The 22,464-nt window shown below is 40.8% G+C and overlaps 1 protein-coding gene across 1 annotated transcript in view; it reads right to left on the minus strand.

Moving 5' to 3' along the window:
• Positions 1-12,567: 12,567 nt before the first annotated feature.
• The window catches only part of LOC149449834 (vomeronasal type-2 receptor 26-like), a 70,667-nt gene continuing 60,770 nt past the window's right edge, over positions 12,568-22,464 (minus strand). The window contains exon 10 of the mRNA XM_089692728.1: positions 12,568-14,392. Coding sequence (XP_089548854.1) covers positions 13,488-14,392 — 905 coding nt within the window. The 3' untranslated portion in view covers positions 12,568-13,487. The remainder of the gene's footprint in view (positions 14,393-22,464) is intronic.

Below are 22,464 nucleotides of genomic sequence, written 5' to 3' on the forward strand. Positions count from 1 at the left end.
TGTCTGTGCGAGTAACAATTCTGTGGCCCTAAGTAAAGTTTCTGTGGCCCTAAGTAACAATTCTCTGGCACTCAGTAACAATTCTGTCTGTCCCTGAGTAACAATTCTCTGGCACTCAGTAACAATTCTGTCTGTCCCTGAGTAAAAATTCTGTGGCCCTAAGTAAAGTTTCTGTGGCCCTGAGTAACAATTCTCTGGCACTCAGTAACAATTCTGTCTGTCCCTGAGTAACAATTCTCTGGCACTCAGTAACAATTCTGTCTGTCCCTGAGTAAAAATTCTGTGGCCCTAAGTAAAGTTTCTGTGGCCCTGAGTAACAATTCTCTGGCACTCCGTAACAATTCTGTCTGTCCCTGAGTATGAATTCTGTGGCCCTAACTAGCGTTTCTTTGTCCCTAAGTAACAGTTCTGTGGCCCTGAGTAACAATTCTGTGTCTGTGCGAGTAACAATTCTGTGGCCCTAAGTAACAGTTCTGTGGCCCTCAGTAATAGTTCTGTGTCTGTGCGAGTAACAATTCTGTGTCTGTGCGAGTAACAATTCTGTGGCCCTAAGTAACAGTTCTGTGGCCTTCAGTAACAATTCTGTGTCTGTGCGAGTAACAATTCTGTGTCTGTGCGAGTAACAATTCTGTGGCCCTAAGTAAAGTTTCTGTGGCCCTGAGTAACAATTCTCTGGCACTCAGTAACAATTCTGTCTGTCCCTGAGTAACAATTCTCTGGCACTCAGTAACAATTCTGTCTGTCCCTGAGTAAAAATTCTGTGGCCCTAAGTAAAGTTTCTGGGGCCCTGAGTAACAATTCTCTGGCACTCCGTAACAATTCTGTCTGTCCCTGAGTAACAATTCTCTGGCACTCAGTAACAATTCTGTCTGTCCCTGAGTAAAAATTCTGTGGCCCTAATAACGTTTCTGTGGCCCTAAGTAACAATTCTCTGGCACTGAGTAACAATTCTGTCTGTCCCTGAGTATGAATTCTGTGGCCCTAACTAGCGTTTCTTTGTCCCTAAATAACGATTCTGTGGCCCTCATTAACAAGTCTGTGTCCCTGAGTAATGGTTCTCTGTCCCTAAGTAACTTTTCTCTGTCCCCAATTATCGTTTCTGTGGCCCTAACTCTGTCTCTGTCCCTAGTACAGAGCGGTCTGCCTCTGTTCAATAACTGCAGGCAAATGAAGAATTCCAAAATGGCCGCTATTTATAGCTCGACCATTACACAGTGCTGGCTGGCTGGCTGCTGATTGGCTGATGCGATCACAAGTATTTGAGGAATGCATTATGGGTCAGCGCGCCTTGTCTGCGCGCCTTCCCAGACATCCCCGCTCCGTCGCCGCACATGTCAGCCGCCATTTTCTGAAAAATTTCAATTCGCGCGTCCGAATTAGGCTATTTTTCAGATTCGGCACGAATCGAAATTTTTCCGATATTCGACTCGAATTCCACTTCGGATACTTCGATTCGCTCATCTCTAATTATGACCCCTTTTTGGAAAGTAGACACCCCAAGGAATTTGATAAGAAGCATGGTGAGTATTTTGCAGATCTTGTTTGTTGCAACATGTTTTTGGAAAATGAAGAAAGAAAATAAAAACATATTTTTTTATTATCTTTTTTTATTTTTCAAAACCTTGCGAAAGAAAAGGGAACTGCAAAATACTCAACGTGCCTCTTATTAAATTCCTTGGGGTGTCTACTTTCCAGAAAGGGTCATTTGAGGGGGGGGTGTTTGGTGCTATCCTGGCATTTTACGGCCTCCGTAACTGTGATAGGTAGTGAGGAAGTAAAATTAGGAAGTTGCACACCTTCAGGCTTTCAAAGTGGTCATTGGATTTCAGACTCCTGTATGTGGCTAGGCTCCCAAAAAGTCTCACACAAGTGGTATCCCCATACTCGGTAGAAGTAGCAGATTGTATTTTGGGGTGTAATTCCACATATATCCATGGCTTGTGCCAGAAATAAATAATTTAAATGACAACTTTGTGTAAAAAAAATGTCATTTTCCAAAAATTTGTATAAAAAATGAATCTCCCATGGACTCAACATGCCTCTCAGCAAATAGCTTAGGGTTATCTATTTTCGGAAAAGGAGTCATTTGGGGGTGTTTGTTCTATCCTGGTATTTTAGCACCTCAAGAAATGTGATAGGCAATCAGAAAGTAAAAGCTGTGTAAATTCAATTATCTATACCATAGTTTTTAGATGCCATAACTTTCACACAAAGCAATTAATTTGCAGTTTATTGGGTTTTTCTTTACCAAAGACATGCAACGAAATACATTTTGGCCTAAATGTATGACGATATTTGAGTTTATTGGATATTGTTATCCAATAACAAATATCCAATAAACTCAAATTTTGTCATACATTTAGGTCAAAATGTAGTTTTACCAAAGACATGTAGCAAAATATATTTGGGATAAAATGTATAGCTAACGTTGAGTTTACTACATATTTTTTGTAGTCAAAAGTACAAATATAGTTTTTTTTTTAAAATTGATGGTCTTTTTTTGGTTATAGCACAAAAAATAAAAAGCGCAAAGGTTATCAAATACCACCAAAAGCAAGAAAGCTCTATTTGTGTGAAAAAAAGGACATACATTTTGTTTGGGTACAGCGTTGCATGACCACGCAATTACCAGTTGACATAGCGCAGCGCAGAATAGCAAAAAAAAGTCCTGGGCAGGAAGGGGGGGAAATTCTCTGGAGGGCAAGTGATTAAACTGTGTTTTTCTATATTTGATTACTATCATATTTTTTTTTTGTTTACAAACGATTTTATTGAATAGAAGTAGACAGTAAAACAACAGCACATTTTCAAATAATATTTACAGCAAAAACAAGGCACTTTTGAAAAGTACAATTCAGAAAAGTATATTATAGTAAGAAAGAGAAGAAACAGAAAAAAAGTAGATTGCAAGTACATGAAATACGTTAATGATAAGATAGGTTGAATGATACTATTATCATATTTTTTTTCACTAAAGGACTAAAAAAAACACCCACACAGCTTCAGGAAGAAAGCCTTTACAGTATATTGCTTGTAATAACTTTGCTATTCTTTGTTATGCAAAAATAATCTTAGTGCCATTATACAAGGGAGAAATTCTAGCCTAATGAGCACAATTTATCTACATTAACATGAGTTGTTTTAAGAATATCTTAATGTTTTCTCACATCTTTTCTCTATAGATTGCATTGAAAATACCATATTTATTTTTTAAGATTTTTTTTTATTACATTTTTTCCTTTTATTTTGCTGCTTGTTGGCCTGTCTTTTTTTTTTCAATTTTTTTGTTTCTGGGAATTGTCCTTTTTCTTTTGTTTTGTCCATGGGTATATTTTTTTGGGCAGGTTACAGGAGGTAATTTTGAGTTTGCCTCTGAGGAAGATCATTCTCATTACCCTTTCTTGATATTACTCCTCTTAGTAAAGACATGAAGAGGTCAGGATCTGGCCCATTATTATGTTCAATTACCAGGCTAATATCATCAGAGATACAGTATTATGAGAAAGCTCTGTCATATTCTTACGGAGGATCCAGTGCTTAAACATTTTGTAGACAAGCAACGAAGAACTACATTTAATAGCAATGAATCTCTAGTGGATTTACTTACCTGCAGTCACTTTTTGAGACATGGAATACAGGATCCATGTGGCCTGTACCCTTATGGGACTTTCAGATGCAGATGTTGTTCTTTTTGATGGTTTTTTGGTGCTCTTAGCCCTATAATTTTACCAGGTGACATACAGGTTTGCACCACAGCTAATAATTCTTTTTGAAAAGGTCATTGTTTTTGAGAGATTGAAGATGTATTTTGAATCTGTAAAAACTGAAAGTATCTTTTTTGGACATCAAAGATGGAAATAGTTGACAGGCTAGGATCACAGCTTCAAAGCCTTTTTGAACACGCTGCAATTTCTGAGACTTTGAACAGGCATTTAGCATCTATAGAAAAAAGTTCCTTTTTTGTCAACTGAAGATGCAAATAGCATACAGGTTTGCAGCACAGCTGAATACGCCACAACTTCTGAAATCCTGAGCAGTCATTTAGCATCTGTAAAAAAAAATATTACTGGATTTTTTTTTACACTGATGATGGAAATAGCATACAACTGTACAATTACAGCTAAAAAGACTATTTGATCAAGGCATAATTTCTGAGAATATGAGCAGGCTATTAGCATCTGTAAAAAAAATATAGTATCTTTCTTTGGTCACCGGCAATGCCAATAGTATTTAGGTTTGTGCTATAGCTATAAAGTCTTTTTAAGAAAGCCACAGAATAAACATTAGTATCATATGGACACCTAAAATGGAAAGACAGGATTGCACTAAAACCAGAGAGCCTTTTTAAAAAGGTGGCAATGTTTTAGATCTTGAGCAGGCATTTAGCACTTGTAAAAAAAAAGGGTATTTTTTTGGACACCGATGACAGAAATTGTATTTTAAATTCTACTTTGAATAATTCTTTATTGGAATTTTAGAATAACAGAAAATAGAAACAGAAAAGAACTAAAAAAGGGAATTAAAAAATATGATTTGCAAACGTCCAATAATCCAGAGAGTTTTCTGCAGTAACAGGATAGTAACATACCAATAAAAGTAATACACAAGAAGTGTTCAAATCAAACCAGGACTTTTGAGTTTATAAAATGAGGTCAAGGAGTTATTTTTCAACATACTCCCCTGCTACATTCATACACTTATCCCCGGATTTAACATTTTCACAATGTAATGCCTGGAAAACTTTGGCATAGAAAGATTTGTCAGTACGCCTGAACCATCCTCGGACAGCCAGCTGTGTTCCCTATTCCCACAGAAAGATTTGTCTTTTAAGCAGTTTCACAACAGGTTATGTGTTGATTATCCAGGATAAGGTGTTCCATACACTGAATGTTCACAACAATGACTGCTGTGGGCTGGGAACCACCATGGCCAGGATCATCACTGATGGATGTACAGCCATCTATGAAATGTTTACACCATTCAAATGTATTACTGCTGCTGAGCGTCTCATTACTGCACTGTGAATGAAGTCTTCTGTATATATACAAAGGTTTCACGGCTTGGTTCACAAGAAACTTCATCAAAACATGCTGTTCCATACATATACTAACACTATTGTCTGCCATCTTGATTAACAGTCTCTTGACTGGCCCTTTACATGTGCGTCACCTATAAGTAATGGGACAAACTTGCCACTTACTACTGCATGTGGTAACGCCACACAAGCATCCCTTTTTATATCTGTAAAATGAAAAGTCCCACTTGGACTTGAACGCCTCTTGTAGTAAGTATATATGTTTCAAATGCTTAACCAGCAAACAAAAGGTGGATACCAGTGGAGCCTAAGAGGTGATTTTGAGCTAATTCTCATATAGCCCACTGGTTATGGAAATCTCCTCTTTGTCCATATCTAGATGCTATTATTTTTTTCATACACATAGATCAGGTCAACATGTCTTAAGAACATCAGAAATGTTAGGGACTGCTGAGCTTTTCCAGTTCCTAGTCACCATCAATCTTACTGCAAATAGTACATTCATCACACCAGTCCTAAGTATAAATGGAATGGATTCCATCCCCACAGTCAACAAGGCCAGTTCTGGAGTGGTTCCGTTTGGTTGCCCTGTAATATGGGACCAGCTTCGGAACACTGAGTTCCAATAACTCTTTAAGGTTTGAGCAGGACCATAACATATTGTATGGAAAATTGTGCCTACTCAACTGCAGCCTCTCCAGCATGTATTTGAAGCATCGGGGGAGAATTTAGCTACTACATATGGTGTTAAGTGTCACCAAAGTTGGATTTTTTGAGCTGCTTCCCAGTTGTTAATGCAGCGGGAATGAATAGCATTAATAACAAGTGCTTCACACCATTGGTGATCTGTGATGGATATGTTATGGGCTCTTTCCAATTTAGTCATTGTGGGCAATTTTGTAAATATTGTTTTGCATTGTAAAAGCTCAAAAAGAGGGAAATGCCTTTTACCTTTGTGGGAATGTCAGTTCAAATTCCTCCAGCTCTTTTTGGGCATAGAAATCTGCAGAATTGAATAAGTTGAAGTTTTTCAAAGGGAAACAATTCACATTTGACTAGTATGGCTGCCAACCAATATACACCTTTTTCTTGCCATTTACCGAAAGAAATGTCATGAATGAGAAACTGAAAAGTCTCCATAGTATGGGAGCATAGAGGGGTTTTTTACCATACATTTTTTATTTATGTTATACAACAAATTACAAGTACAAGTACCAATCATGTTACTATAAAGAATTGAAGACAATAAAAGAGCAAAGAGTTAACTGAAATATAAAGTATGCTCAATATAAGAAAGACAAAGGGTGTACAAGTCAAATGTAGGCCAATAGCCAAAAAATGGTATAAAATGGTATAAAATACCCCAATCCCTACAACAAATTATATCAATCCACGTACAGAAAATCTCCTAATAAAGGCAAAGTAATATCTGTGGAGCAAACCTTATAGCCACAAAAAGGGAGGTTTCCTGCTGGGGTTGTTCGGCTGCAGGAGGCGAATAAGAATATAAATAAAAAAGAGAAAAAAAGAAGAAAAAAAAAGGGGGAAAGGAGATGGGGAAGGAAAGTGAAGGGGAAGACCCCGGTATACCGCATCATATTCTGGTCCCCACAACTCCTCCCTCTCTAAATGGCCCATACAAGGGATAAATATACAATGTACCCAAGAGTGGGAAATATGATCACAGTACAGTATAGTACTAAGGCCGTCTATTGTATGTATTTCCTGTATTGCTGAGTAGTTAGGCTCCATGCACACCGGGTGTTTTGGTAACGCTGGTAACGCATAAAATCACGTTAAAAACAAGAGTTTTTCAGCTTTTTTAGCATTTTTGCAGTAGCCTTTAGTAGTGTTTTCCTGTTTTTCTGCATTTGCATTTTTAGCATTTTTTTACTTAAAAAAAAACATGCAAAAACACCGGTTTGCGGCGTTTTACCGATATTTACCTCGTTTTGACGCGTTTGTCAATGTTAGAGCATTTTTACAGCTAAAAAACTCCTCTGGAAACCCACTAATCCTGTTTTTTTTTCAGCCAAAAAACGTCCGTGCCAAAAAAACATTGATTCCAGTCTATGTGTGCATGGACACATAGGATAACATGCTGGGGGGGTTTACTGGCTGTAGAAAAAAATGTCAAAAGCCAAAAACAGCCGCTGTAAAAACACCCAGTGGGCATGAGGACTTGAGAAATGAGATCAGCAAGACCAGACAGTTGTAAATTTGTGTAGTCGATCTTGAGATATATATTGTATATACAGTAGGTATACTTGTCAATCTTTGTCTTGTGCCAAATGTGCCTCAATCAACCAGGTGAAAAACCTGCTCACTCCACTCTTAGACCTCATGAACGGGCAAAAATCGCTCATCACATCATAATGTATACACCTGTGTACACCCGGTAAATCTTCATCCAATTTTCACTGATGTGCACTGAAAGATGGCACTGATGAGGTAGCACTGATAAGCTGGCACTGATATGCAACAATGATGGGCACTAATAGGCGGCACTGCTGGGCACTGACTGGCAGCATTGCTGGGCACTGACTGGCGGCACTGCTGGGCACTAATGAGTGGCACTGCTGGGCAGCACTGATGTGCAGCACTGGTGGGTGGCGCTGCTGAACACATGTGGGTGGCACTGCTGGGCACTGATGGGCACAGGTGGGTGGCACTCCTGGGCAATTGTGGGAGGCACTGCTGGACACAGATGGGCGGCACTGGTGGGTGGCACTGCTCAGCACAAGTGGGTGGCACTGCTGGGCACTGATGGGCACAGGTGGGTGGCACTGCTGGGCAATTGTGGGAGGCACTGCTGGGCACAGATGGGCGGCACTGGTGGGTGGCACTGCTGGGCACCTTTCATCAGGGCACTGATCATCAGTGCCCTGCTGATTGGTGCCGATCCCTCCTCTGACAATTGACGGTTATCAGCACAGTTAAGCAGTTAAGCAGACGGTCATCAGCACACTGTGACAGCGAGAGGAAAGTGCAGCCAATAACCAGCAACTGCATTTACCGGTGATCTGCTGTGTCATTGGATACAACTGATCACGTGTTAAAAGGCCTCTGTGATTGGCTTTTTTACCACATGACGTGATCAGCCGAGTCCGTAGGACACAGTGATCACAGAGATCGCCAGGTGCGATATGGCCGGCCACAGAACTGGCCGGCTACAATGTAGCTGTCATTGGGCTATCTGCGGTTGGCAAGTGGTTAATATGGCCTTATTGTACAGTACGGTATGAAAAGAAGGGGAAGGAGACCCGTATAAACAACGGTCTCTACCTTGTCAATAGGTTGTACTGGTACCGCATCCTTTATTACACTAAAAGAAGACAAAACTCTAACCAAGAAAACTAACGGGACATTTAACCCCCCTGGCGGTATTCCTGAGTGTAGCTCGGAGTAAACTTTCAGTACCACAAGCGGTAACCCCCCCCGAGCTACACTCGGGCTTACCATGCAGCGTTGCATAGGGAGTCCCTGCAGTGCTTACCTTGTCCTTCGCTCCCGCGATGTGTCCCCTGCGGTGTCCCCGGCCATCTCCTCCGGCCGATGCCAGCATCTGGCTTCTGTGTTCCGGTCCCTGTGACGTCGGGACGTACGGGCGCCAGAGCGGTGGCAAATTTGAAATTTTTTAAAAAATGCTATTTTTTAAAAAATGATTATTACATAGTAAAACATTGTTGTTTCAAAACATTTCACATACATTTTGTCCCGAGTGCTTTGTCCGGCGCCCTGCCTGCATTTTGACCGTTCTTTCTGCCTGGAAACTTAGAAAAGTCCATGACGTCCAAAAAGCGTCCCTTTAGGTCAAAAGCGGTTTTAGACCGGCTAGAGAACAGCGATAGTAAATCAGAACCACTTGCAGAATTGAGTGATAATGATTTGTGGGGGAAATTCCTCATCAGACACTGAAAACGATTCTGCGACTTTTCTCAGCGATGTGCGAACTTGGCGCTATATTTCACATTTCAGTGTTTTTGGTTTGATTATATTATTTAATTAAATTTATTATTATTATATTATTATTTTTTATGATTATTTATTAAATTATAATTTAAGATTTTGCATTTCAAGTTTTATCATATCCGGGATGTTTACTAGACTCTTGTCCGGACAGATTTCAGTGAGTTATTTCTAAATTACAGGCCTACAATTAAAAAAAATGCATATTTCCATGCAAAAAAATGGTACCGCTTTCAGCACCAAAAATCTGAAATAATCATACCGCCAGGGAGGTTAAGGTACCATACTGGGCATCACAGTGGGCAAATGATTAGCAGTTCTGCCTGGCTTGTACCAGGGTCTTCAATTCAAATCCCAACCATTGAACCACCTGCCTGGAGTTTGCATGTTCTCACTGTGACTGTGTGAGTTTTCTCCGGGTACTCCGGTTTCCTCCCACACTCCAAAGACACTGTGAAGCTGGTAAGTTAATTGGCTCCTGTCTAAATTGTCCCTACTATGTGTATGTATGAATGTGAGTTAGGGAACTTAGATTGTACGCCCCTTGAGGGTTAGGGACTGATGTGAATGCACAATATATATGTAAATGCTGCATAAATTGATGGCGCTATATAAGTACCTGAAATAATAATACCAATCATAAATCTTATGTAAAAATTAGCTTTATTATACAATATTAAAAATGCTTAATTGTCAGCTTCCTCGGGGAGGTCTGGTATATATTGCTAGGATCATATGCAGAACCATGATAAATAAACAGAAAAAACAAAACAGGATACATTCTACATTGTATGATGATATATCTATATGTCAAAAGAAATAGAATGTTTGTTCAAAGTATACAATGCAAAGAAACTCACAGTGATGGAAAACAACAATCACCCATTTTGAAGGAGGACCAATTCATTAAATAGCATATAGAGGAAGCAAATATAGGTTCTATAGAAAAATAAATCTGAAATAAATTGAAAATAAATTGAAATGATCAAAATAAGCAAAGAAAAAAAGTACTTAAGATAGAAGTGACTTGTGGGTCCTCATGTGAATTGTTTGATATCAGTATTGGGAGTAGGGGTGTAGTTTGGAACTGTTTGGGTCTTTAAGACACTATTGATGGAGTATTTATTACATTTATTTAAGAAGCTCAGTTTAGAAAGTTACTTCCTTTGTTCCTCCTTTTTAAGTACTTCTTTTTTTTCTTTGCTTATTTTGACCATTTCAATGTATTTTTCTATAGGACCTATTGTATATTTGCTTCATCTCTATGCTATATATGTTTACATTTATTTAATGAATTGGTCCTCCTTCAAAATGGATGATTGTGGTTCTCGTTCGCTGTGAATTTCTTTGTGAACTTTGAACAGATAGGTACTACGTCTTTGGATATATAGATATACTTTAGTAAAATGTACAATGTATTCTGTTTTATCTTTTCTGTATTTTTCTGTTTGTTTACTATGGTGCTGCTTATGATCCTAGAGATTAATACTAGACCTCCCTGAGGAAGCTGGCTTTGCCCAGTGAAACGTGTCAGTGTTTTATACATCAAAATGAAATCTCTTCATTGACTTAATATACAACCGTGGAATTATTTACATCCAGCTTAATGTCTCTATTGTTACAAGACGTAGTTGTATATGTTTTCAGAGAATATGTTTATGCTTAGCTTTTGTACTACAATTATGTCTTTTATTTTGTATAATAAAGCTCATTTTTACATAATATTTATCATTGTTATTGGTGTGGCACCTTAAAAGTCCCAATATTTTTTTGGTTAGGGTTTTGTCTTCTTTCAGTGTCTTCTTGTGCTGTACTGTATTGTTCTAAGCTTCTAACCCAGCCCTTCTCAACCTTTTCAACACAGAAGAACCCTTGAAACAACTTTCCAGGCTCAGGGAACCCCTACTAAAAACTACTATATCTGCAACTCACGATACATTAGAATTATATTCAGTGGGAAGAATGCTCCTTTCACTTGTGGTCATTGGGTCATTGTACCTCTTACAAAAAGCTAAAAAGATTAATGGTGTCAGTGGGACTTTATCTGAAAGGCAGAAATTACTTATTGCTTAACGAACCCCTAGCAACTTCTGGAGGAAGCCTAATTGAGAAACTCTGTTTTAAGCAAAGTCTTTTTGTTGTTGTTTTTTTTTTTTTTCAGGTGGGACGGCAGAGCCCAGTAAACATGGTGGGGGGACCACACTACTGGAGGTCCATGGAAGAGATTTAACAGTTGAACAGCTGCCTGATCACTTCCACCTGACAGCCAACAATTGCCTTGTCAGTCAGGAATAAGTGTAAATCCCACCACTGCTGCTGACGTATGCCATGTGGTAGCAAAAGGGTTAAAATGAAGTGATATATCTCTTAAAATGTGAACTAATTATGAGCATGATTGCATCAACTTTAACTAATATTAAAAATTATTTTAGAATACACAATAGCAAACTGCATTTGTTAATATAGTCAGATACATCTACATACAATATACACGGCTCAAATAAAGTAAAGGAACACTTTGACAACACATCAGATCTCAATGGGGAAAAATCTCCTGCTGGATATCTGTACTGATATGGACTGGGTAAAGTGTTGGGAATGTAAGGATGCCCCATCTTTTGGTGGAAATGAAAATTATCAACCTACAGAGGACTGAATACCTAATCGCAGTCAGGGTGCCATTGTCTAGCCTGTACAGGTCTGTGCGTTCCTCCATGGATATGCCTCCCCAGACCATCACTGACCCACCACCAAAACACTCACGTTGAACAAAGTTACAGGCAGCATAATGTTCTTCACGACTTCTCCAGACCTTTTCACATCTGTCACATGTGCTCAGGGTGAACCTGCTCTCATCTGTGAAAAGCACAGGGTGCCAGTGGCAGACCTGCCAATTCTGGTGTTCAATGGCAAATGCCAATCGAGCTTATGATGCCGGGCAGAGAACACAGGGCATATTAGAGGTTGTCAGACCTTCAGGGCACCCTCATGAAGTCTGTTTCTGATTGTTTGGTCAGAGACATTCAGGAGGTCATTTTGTAGGGCTCTGGCAGTGCTCATCCTGTTCCTCCTGTTCCTCCTTGTACAAATGAGCAGATCCCGGTCCCGCTGATGCTTTAAGGACCTTCTATGGCCCTGTCCAGCTCTCCTAGAGTAACTGCCTGTCTCCTGGAATCTCCTCCATGCTCTTGAGACTGTGCTGGGAGACACAGCAAACCTTCTGGCAATGTCACGTAAGATGTGCCATCCTGGAGGAGTTGGACTGCCTGTGCAACCTCTGCAGGGTCCAGGTATCACCACATGCTACCAGTAGTGACACTGTCCCTAACAAAATGGGAAACTAGTGAAAAACAGTCAGAAAAGAATAGGGGAAAAAATGTCAGTGGCCTCCACCGTTAAAAACCATTCCTGTTTTGGGGGTCATCTTATTGGTGCCCATCAAGTGCACCTGTTGTTCATTTCATTAACACCAAAACAGCTGAAACTGATTACCAACCACCTCTGCTACTTACCTGACCAGATCAATATCCCAGGAGTTTCATTGACTTGATGCTAGACTCTGATTAAAAAGTGTTCCTTTATTTTTTTTGAGCAGTGTATTTAAAACAACTCTGTCACTAAAACATATACAGTATTACAAACAGATTATAAAAGAACATGTTAATATTTTCTTGTGTAGAAAGTCATAAGTGAAATCTCTCTTTTGAAGACCTGAGGGTGGGACTGGTATCTAATACTTGAGGATGCTTTGGATACTCCCCCCCCCCCATCTGGTCACTGTGGCTCCTCCCCTCAGTAAGTAACTATTGTGCTCTGTAGCGGTGTTTTTCAACCTTTTCTAGTCAAGGCACCCTTTAAAATTTTGCACAATCTTGAGGCACAAATTGCAAAATGTAAAAAACTAAATTAACAATTTCAGAGAACACAGCAACATCTGCACATGTGGGGCACTCAACGTCAAAGGTGATTTATTCTTTCAAAGCAAATACACCTTTACACACTGGTACTGACTAGTATTCCATTGTTTCTCTTCTTCCTCAGTTTCTCTTTCTCACTTAGCTAATGTCTCCAGAGCTGACAGAGAGGGGAAGAAGAGGGACAAGCAAAATGCTGTGCAGGGGCCCCATGTCCTTCTTATCAACTGATGACATCATTGGTTGTTTATGTTGTTGGTGGCTAGAAAGTTGGGCACCCTGGATGAAAAAGGCTGTTCTGTAGTGATGTGGCTGCCAGTAAGAGGAACCTTTAAACTCAACAGGGAACAAAGTTTTGAACAAATTCAAAGTGTCAGATATCAGAGATGTCCATAGCTTTTCAAGAGAGCAATAAATAAATGCATGGTCCTTTGGAAAAGCCTGAAATATGAAAATTTAACAGCGGTCATTCTCAATACACTGAGAAAATAACATTTGCAAAATTGTAATGTTAACAAAGTAATTTTCTATCTCTCTCTTTATATTATATAAAACATTAAAAATATATATTATCCTCTGTTTTCAAGCAAACCTGTTTTTGTATTCAGGTCAGGTCTGAACAGAATTATGTAACATTTTTGGAAAAATATACAACCAAGAAGTCCAATACTTGATGCCATTATAGCAAAAATCTCCACAGCCACCATGTTTTTCCCTTTAGTGCTCAGATAGGCCGGGATCATGGCAATCCAGACACTGCAGAACACCAGCATGCTGAAGGTGATGTACTTGGCCTCATTAAAACTGTCCGGTAATGTCCTGGCTAAAAAAGCTATAATGAAGCTCACAGCTGCCAGAAGCCCCATATATCCCAGGACAGAGTAGAAGCCGATAACTGAACCCTCATTACACTGAAGGATGATCTTTCCCTGATAAGAGTGAGTGTCCTGATCCTGGAAGGGAGGAGAAATAGACAACCAAGTGACACAGATTATGACTTGAACAAGTGAGAACACACAGATTATAAGATTAGGTAGTTTGGCTCCCATCCATTTCCTCCAGGGACTTCCAGGTTTGGTGGCTTTAAAAGCAATACACACCATGATACTTTTGGCAAGTAGAGAAGAGACGGCAACTGAGAAGATGACACCAAAAGAGGTTACACGCAGCATGCAGGTTACATCTACTGGACGGCCGAGGAACAAGAAGACACAGAGGAAGCTCAGCATGATGGAGACCAGGAGAAGATAGCTCAGGTTCCGGTTATTCGCTTTAACAATGGGGGTGTCCTGGTAATGTAGAAATATCCCCAATATTATACCAGTCAGAAGACAACAGAAGATGGAGACAGATGAAAATACTGCAACAATTGTATCATCGGTGTAGGAGAGAAATTCCAACGATTTTGGAACACACCGATCCTTCTTCTCATTTGGCCATTCATCATCAGGACATTTCATGCAGTTTTCACTGTCTGCAGGAAGATAAATACAAATACAATGAGCATCTGTGTCAAAGTTTCTAAGAAAAAAACATATGTACTGTTTTGCCTCACAGCTAGCAATTTGATTTCCAGTTCATTGTGGGAGAGTGAATAGTATTTAAATGTCAGTGTTAAGTTGTATTATAGATTGATCTTTTGTATTATTTTTTTTCTGGTTCTATAGCCATCATGTAACATAAAAAGAGGGTTGCTGGACTTCCTTGTATGTAGAGACTGGCTATGGCCAGTAGTAAAATATGACAACATGATTGATGCTTTTAAGAAATTGCAAAGTTTGTAAAAAAAGAAAAACGAAGAATGTAGAGGAAATGTTGGCACATTGGTCTCTTTCTCCTACACCTGCTACTCCACCACCCACCTGGACCCACCATGGAGTTCTGCAATATTCAATTTCTGATAAGTATGGTATGACTTCATTGTTGTAGACATGGGTACTACTGCACTGTCTGTGATGTGTGATGGCACCTACTTTGACCTTGGGCTTTTTTTGTGGATAACTTTTATTTCATTTAAACAACAAAGACATACAATATATTGCCATAAGTATTGGGACACCCCTGCAAAATCATTGAATTCAGGTGTTCCAATCACCTCCATGGCCGCAGGTAAATAAAATCAGGCACCTAGGAATTCAGACTGCTTCTAAAAACATTTGTGGAACAATGGGTCGCTCTCAGGAGCTCAGTGAATTCAAGTGTGGTACCATGATAGGTTGCCACCTGTGCAATAAGTCCATCCATGAAATCTCCTTGCTACTAAATATTCCACGGTCAACTGTTGGTGGTATTATAACAAAGTGGAAGCAACTGGGAACAACACCAACTCAGCCACCAAGCGGTAGGCCACGTAAAATGACAGAGTGGGGCCAGTGCAGGCTGGAGCACACAGTTGACAACTGTCTGCAGAGTCAATAGCTAAAGACCTCCAAACTTCTTGCGGCCTTCAGATTAGCATAACGACAGTGTGTAGAGAGCTTCATGGAATGGGGTTTCATGGCCGAGCAGCTGCATCCAAGCCTTACAACACCAAGTGCAATGCAAATCGGCGCATGCAGTAGTGTAAAGCATGCCACCACTGCACTCTAGAGCAGTGAGCACGTGTTCTCTGGAGTGACATATCATGCTTCTCAGTCTGGCAATCCAATGGACGTGTTTGGTTTGGTTGCCAGGAGAATGGTAATTACCTGACTACATTGTGCCAAGTATAAAGTTTGGTGGAAGGGAGATTATTATGTGGGGTTATCTTTCAGTGGTTGGGCTTGACCTCTTAGTTCCAGTGAAGGGAACTCTTAAGGCATCAGCATACCAAGACATTTTGGAAAATGTCATGCTCCCAACTTTGTGGTAACAGTTTGGGGGTAGCCCCTTCCTGTTCCAACATGACTGTGCACCAGTGCACAAAAAAGGTTCATAAAGTAATGGATGAGCGAGTTTGGGGTGGAGGAACTTGACTGGCCTGCACAGAGTCCTTATCTCAACCCGATAGAACACCTGTTGGATGAATTAGAGTGTAGACTGCAAGCCAGGCCTTCTTGTCTGACATCAGTGTCTGACCTTACAAATGTGCTTCTGGAAGAATGGTCAAACTTTCCCATAGACACCCTCCTAAACCTTGTGGACGACCTTCTTAGAAGAGTTGAAGCTGTTATGGCTGTAAAGGGGCGGGGCCAACTCAATATTGAACCCTACGGACTAAGACTGGGATGCCATTAAAGTTCATGTGATGGAAAAGCAGGTGTTCCAATACTTTTGGCAATATAGTGTATAAGCTTTATGTTTATGTTGCCCTATGGAATGCTCCAAAGTGGCATCTTTCTGTTGAATGACAACTTTTAATTATTTGTCCTTTGGTACATGTTCCTCCGGTCAGTGCCCAGCCACTATGCCCTTTTTTGGCAATCTCTTGATTTCTAGCTTAGAAAATGGCCATTACTGAAAATGACGGTTCGGCTCCAAACAATTTCAATTGGGTTCAGATTCCAAATCTAAATTTCAATATTTTTTGCTATACATTTCTCAAACTGAACCCCGATACATTCAGCTCATCCCCAATTAAGATGTTGACAAAGGGAGTGCTATGATCTCAGTGAGATGTTAAATATCTATAGATGTTACCCTTTACACGTTACCAGCAACCATGCACATAACATGAAATAAAATATCTAATGAATGGTCCACTTTGTAACATTTTAATCTTCATTGGTTGGATTATTTTCCAGGTCAACGATTTACAAATAAGTGAAACCAGAAATTAATTAAAAACTCTGCATCTGGAATGTTTAAAAATTAAGTCAGTAAGGGCTGCTTCCATATTTCTCTCCTCACTATACAAGTGTGAAATGTGATATCATTTTATTATTAAAGTTATAGATTTCTCAAGTAATGATGAGCTGAATGTACCTGATTTCGATTCGTTGTACACTCTGTAAACTTTTCGGATGCTGAAAGTGCTACTCAGACTGGCCATACACTATACAATTTTCTGTCCAATTTCCTTTAGATTTACCTTCAACTATGTAGTGCAAGAGCCTGCCTAATTGGATACAACTGAAAGTGTTGTTAGGTTGGACCTCCTATTATATGGTTTTTGGTAAATCTAAACCAAAAATCTCAAGAAAATTGTATAATGTATGGCCAGCCTTAGACTTCAGCTTGCAACAAAATCCAGAATCAGCCCGATTCTGTTGCAGGCTGATGTCTGAGCAGCACTTTGGAATGGAGGAGAGATGCCAAGGAAAAGTCTAAAGCTACCATAAGCGACAGTGACACATGTTCACTGGGGAGCTGGATGAAGACCATTGGGGGAGCTGAGACGCATGATTCAGGATCCATGGGAAACCATACTTTATTGACTCACTTGTTAATGCAAGGGGTCAGAGTTGTCTGATGAATGAGGTGAGAAATCCCTGTGGTCTCTCATTGGATGAACCCCAACCTGAAAACACATCCTTGGAGCACTCTACACTCACCGGCCTCTTTATTAGGTACACCTGTTCAATTGCTTGGTAACACAAACTGGTAATCAGCCAATCACATGGCAGCAACTCAATGCATTTAGGCATCTAGATGTGGTGAAGACAACTTGCTGAAGTTTAAATCAAGCATCAGAATGGGGAAGAAAGGGGATTTATGTGACTTTGAACATGACATGGTTGTTGGTGCCAGACACGGCTGGTCTGAATATTTAAAAAACGGCTGATCTACTGGGATTTTTACACACAGCCATCTCTAAGGTTTACAGAGAATGGTCTGAAAAATAAAAAATATCCAGTGAGTGGCAGTTGTGTGGACGAATATCCCTTGTTGATGTCAGAGGCCAGAGGAGAATGGGCAGACCGGTTGCAGCAACATTCAGATGGTAGGGTCCGAATTTGGCGTAAACATCATGAAAGCATGGATCCATCCTGTCTTGTATCAATGGTTCAGGCTGGTGGTGTAATGGTGTGGGGGAGATTTTTAGGCTCTAGCAAAGAGTAACTAATAAGGTGGCCGGTGAGTGTATTTGGCTCTATTCATTGGTGTAAAAACTATCACAGAGCACTGACACATTATTGGATGAATCTTTTATTGTGGACTATTCTATGGATATAAGACTTTGATTCATTCTGATTCATTTTATTTCATTTTTTTTTTTCACCTAAATAGAGGGTAAGGTAGCATTGTTGCCCATGGTGGGGGGAGGGGTTACACTGAATGCATTGAGGTGTTGTAACACTTTATAACAGCAGCTTCCTTTATCATCTGTGTTTTTATGTGAGTTGTATTGTTGGCTTACATAGGCAGTGCGGGATATTTTATGATATCATGTTAGCTATATGGATTGATGTGGAGTTACATTTCCGGGTCTCTACTCCACACAGGAAGCTTGGAAGGAGGAAAGCTTGGGACTTCACCGGCTCCCTTAGAGAGGACCACCTGTTAGGCAGGGAAGGAGCAGCACAGCTAGGAGGCCAGGTAGCAGCCACCAACCCATCATCAACACCGAAGAAGGGCTGAGTGAGTAGACCTTCACCCTCTGGGCCAGATAGGGGAAGGAGAACTCTGGTGGGAAACCAGATTAGCAACTACCCAAGACTGTCTTACTTTAAAGTGACAGGCACTGGATCCCCTGCTCAGGGATTCCCCCAGAACAGCTGGATAAGGAGTATCTAGGGTCTGGGGTGGTACAAGTGGGATGCTGGCTAGCTCCAAGAAGAGGATTTTTTTTTTTGCTGTAAAGCCTTGTAAAGTTCCAGGAAGCTGACCTCAGTTCCATTGGGCATCCCATACATCCTAACCCTATCCCAGTTAAAATCTCCTAATACAACTTCAAAACAAAGCTCAGGGACTGGTTAATGTCTCCTGGATGAAAAGTCTGAATGAGGAAATGTGTGTTGCCTGGCTGTACTGGACTATAGGGAGACCCAAAAACTTCAGCAGCTCCTAAGTAGGCAGTTCTACATGTTTCTTTGTAAATGCCAGGTTTGCTACTGTAGCTTGCATACATAGTACAGGGGCATTGGTTCACAGGCAGTTTAGGGAACCCCAGGCTTGGTATTTAAGGAAATGTTGCATTTTTTTAATATTGTTTTTAAAGGGCGTCATGCCTGCAAATAGAAATTTTTCAACTTTTTTTTTGCTTGGGTAGGTTTCTCAGGACAGTACCCTGCAGCACCCCCTCATGCCACTTACTTGACAATCCCTTGTCTATTAGCCTAGAAAATGGCCACGACAGACTTCTAATTTTTGGCTCCCATTGATTTCAATAGGATTATATTTTGGCATCCAAACTTAGGTAAAGTTTGCAGAGTGCACAATGGACCGAACTCAAGTGGGTATGGCTCATCATTACTTGAGAAATCGAGAATGTTAATAGAATTTGTGACAGAATTTCAGATTCGGCACCAGAACTTTAGCCATGTTCTTAGATCCTGCTTCCAACTGAACCTAGGTACGTTCATCCCTACCCACATAAATCCATCGCCAATCACATCATCCAATGCACGCAGTCCACTGACATGATCCATTCCCAATGACTTCTCGCCAAGAATGATGTTTTTGAAAAGTGCAAAAAATACCTTTTGATTCCGCAGGAAATAAAGAGTTGTCCTATCCCAGTGTTATCTCAACCCTCCCAGTTCTTATCTAAGATTACAGAACAATTGCTCTCTATATTTAAAAGATGGGGAGGGATTTGGTTGTTCAGTACAGTAGCAGTAGCAAAAGATGATTGGGCAGAGCTGACACCATTTATTGTTATTGTGGTGTACAAACTCCTGAGAAAATGAGCTTACCTTGTAGTAATGTAATGAGTATTTTTTTTACCTTCATGCCCTTTAATTGCTTTCCCCCCACCCTATAGTAGAACTACTGCTACAAGGTGGTAGAGCTGCGCAAAATTACGTATGTATATGTGATTTGCATCTCCAGGCAGGGGGCGCGTACTTGCTCCTTACCTGTGCCACCATTGCCGGCTAGGGATGTCAATCACCGGGTTTCCGCCGGAGATTCCCCGCCAGCACCTAGCGATTGCCAAGTATCACTGACAGGGGAGAGACCTGTGTGTAAGCAACACAGATCTCTATCCTTCAGCAAGGACATGCTGCTGTGTATTACTCTGCACATCGGAGAAATACACAGCAGCATGTCTTCCTAGTAAAACACACATTGCACATGATGTAAAACAGCACACAGCACACTGTTAACCCTTTGATCGCCCCACCCCTTCCTGCCCAGTGTCATTAGTACAGTGTCAGTGCTTTTTATTAGCACTGATCACTGTATTAGTGTCATTGGGATGTCAGTGGCAGTTAGTCAGTTCCCACCCAGTGTCAGAATGCCCACCACAGTCCCGCTATAAGTTTCTGATCACCGCTATTACTAGTATAAAAAATTTAAATCCCAGTATATATACCGCCATTTGTAGACGCTATAACTTTCATGTAAACCAAATAATTTACACGTATTGAGATTGACACGTAAAGACATGGAGCAGAATACATTCTGGCCTAAATTTATAAAAAAATTTGACTTTTTTATTTTTTTTACTGCATATGTTTTATAGCAAAAAGTCAAATATATATATTTTTTTTTCTTCAGAGTTGTCAGTCTTTTTTTGTTTATAGCGCAAAAAATAAAAAACACACAGGTGATTAATACCACAAAAAGAAAGCTCTTGAGTAGAGATGAGCGAATCGAAGTAGGCGAAGTGGAATTCGTTTTGAATATTGGAAAAATTTCCTAAAATGGCGGCGACATGTGCGGCGACGGAGCGGGGATGTCTGGGAAGGCGCGCAGACAAGGCGCGCTGACCCATAATGCATTCATTAATGACATGTGATCGCATTAGCCAATCAGCAGCCAGCCAGCCAGCACTGTGTAATGGTCGAGCTATAAATGGCGGCCATTTTAGAATTCTCCATTTGCCTCCAGTCATTCAAGAGAGACAGACCGCTCTGTATTAGGGACAGAGTTAGGGGCACAGAAACGTTACTTAGGGACAGAGAAACGTTACTTAGGGACAGAGAAACGTTACTCAGGGACACAGAATTGTTACTGAGGGCCACAGAATCGTTACTTAGGGCCACAGAAACGTTAGTTAGGGCCACAGAATTGTTACTCAGGGACAGACACAGAATTGTTACTGAGGGCCACAGAATTGTTACTGAGGGCCACAGAAACGTTACTCAGGGACACAGAATTGTTACTGAGGGCCACAGAACTGTTACTTAGGGCCACAGAAACGTTAGTTAGGGCCACAGAATTGTTACTCAGGGACAGACACAGAATTGTTACTGAGGGCCACAGAACCGTTACTTAGGGCCACAGAAACGTTACTCAGGGACACAGAATTGTTACTGAGGGCCACAGAATCATTACTTAGGGCCACAGAAACGTTAGTTAGGGCCACAGAATTGTTACTCAGGGACAGACACAGAATTGTTACTGAGGGCCACAGAATTGTTACTGAGGGCCACAGAACCGTTACTTAGGGCCACAGAAACGTTACTCAGGGACACAGAATTGTTACTGAGGGCCACAGAACTGTTACTTAGGGCCACAGAAACGTTAGTTAGGGCCACAGAATTGTTACTCAGGGACAGACACAGAATTGTAACTGAGGGCCACAGAATTGTTACTGAGGGCCACAGAACCGTTACTTAGGGCCACAGAAACGTTAGTTAGGGCCACAGAATTGTTACTCAGGGACAGACACAGAATTGTTACTGAGGGCCACAGAATTGTTACTGAGGGCCACAGAAACGTTACTCAGGGACACAGAATTGTTACTGAGGGCCACAGAACTGTTACTTAGGGCCACAGAAACGTTAGTTAGGGCTACAGAATTGTTACTCAGGGACAGACACAGAATTGCTACTGAGGGCCACAGAACCGTTACTTAGGGCCACAGAAACGTTACTCAGGGACACAGAATTGTTACTGAGGGCCACAGAATCGTTACTTAGGGCCACAGAAACGTTAGTTAGGGCCACAGAATTGTTACTCAGGGACAGACACAGAATTGTTACTGAGGGCCACAGAATTGTTACTGAGGGCCACAGAACCATTACTTAGGGCCACAGAAACGTTACTCAGGGACACAGAATTGTTACTGAGGGCCACAGAACTGTTACTTAGGGCCACAGAAACGTTAGTTAGGGCCACAGAATTGTTACTCAGGGACAGACACAGAATTGTTACTGAGGGCCACAGAATTGTTACTGAGTGCCACAGAACCGTTACTTAGGGCCACAGAAACGTTAGTTAGGGCCACAGAATTGTTGCTCAGGGACAGACACAGAATTGTTACTGAGGGCCACAGAATTGTTACTGAGGGCCACAGAAACGTTACTCAGGGACACAGAATTGTTACTGAGGGCCACAGAACTGTTACTTAGGGCCACAGAAACGTTAGTTAGGGCCACAGAATTGTTACTCAGGGACAGACACAGAATTGTTACTGAGGGCCACAGAATTGTTACTGAGGGCCACAGAACCGTTACTTAGGGCCACAGAAACATTACTCAGGGACATAGAATTGTTACTGAGGGCCACAGAATCGTT

Source organism: Staurois parvus, unplaced genomic scaffold (genome assembly GCF_062004578.1).
Source record: "Staurois parvus isolate SC_StPar_1 unplaced genomic scaffold, SC_StPar_1.0 ptg000602l, whole genome shotgun sequence".
Taxonomy (NCBI): Eukaryota; Metazoa; Chordata; class Amphibia; order Anura; family Ranidae; genus Staurois; species Staurois parvus.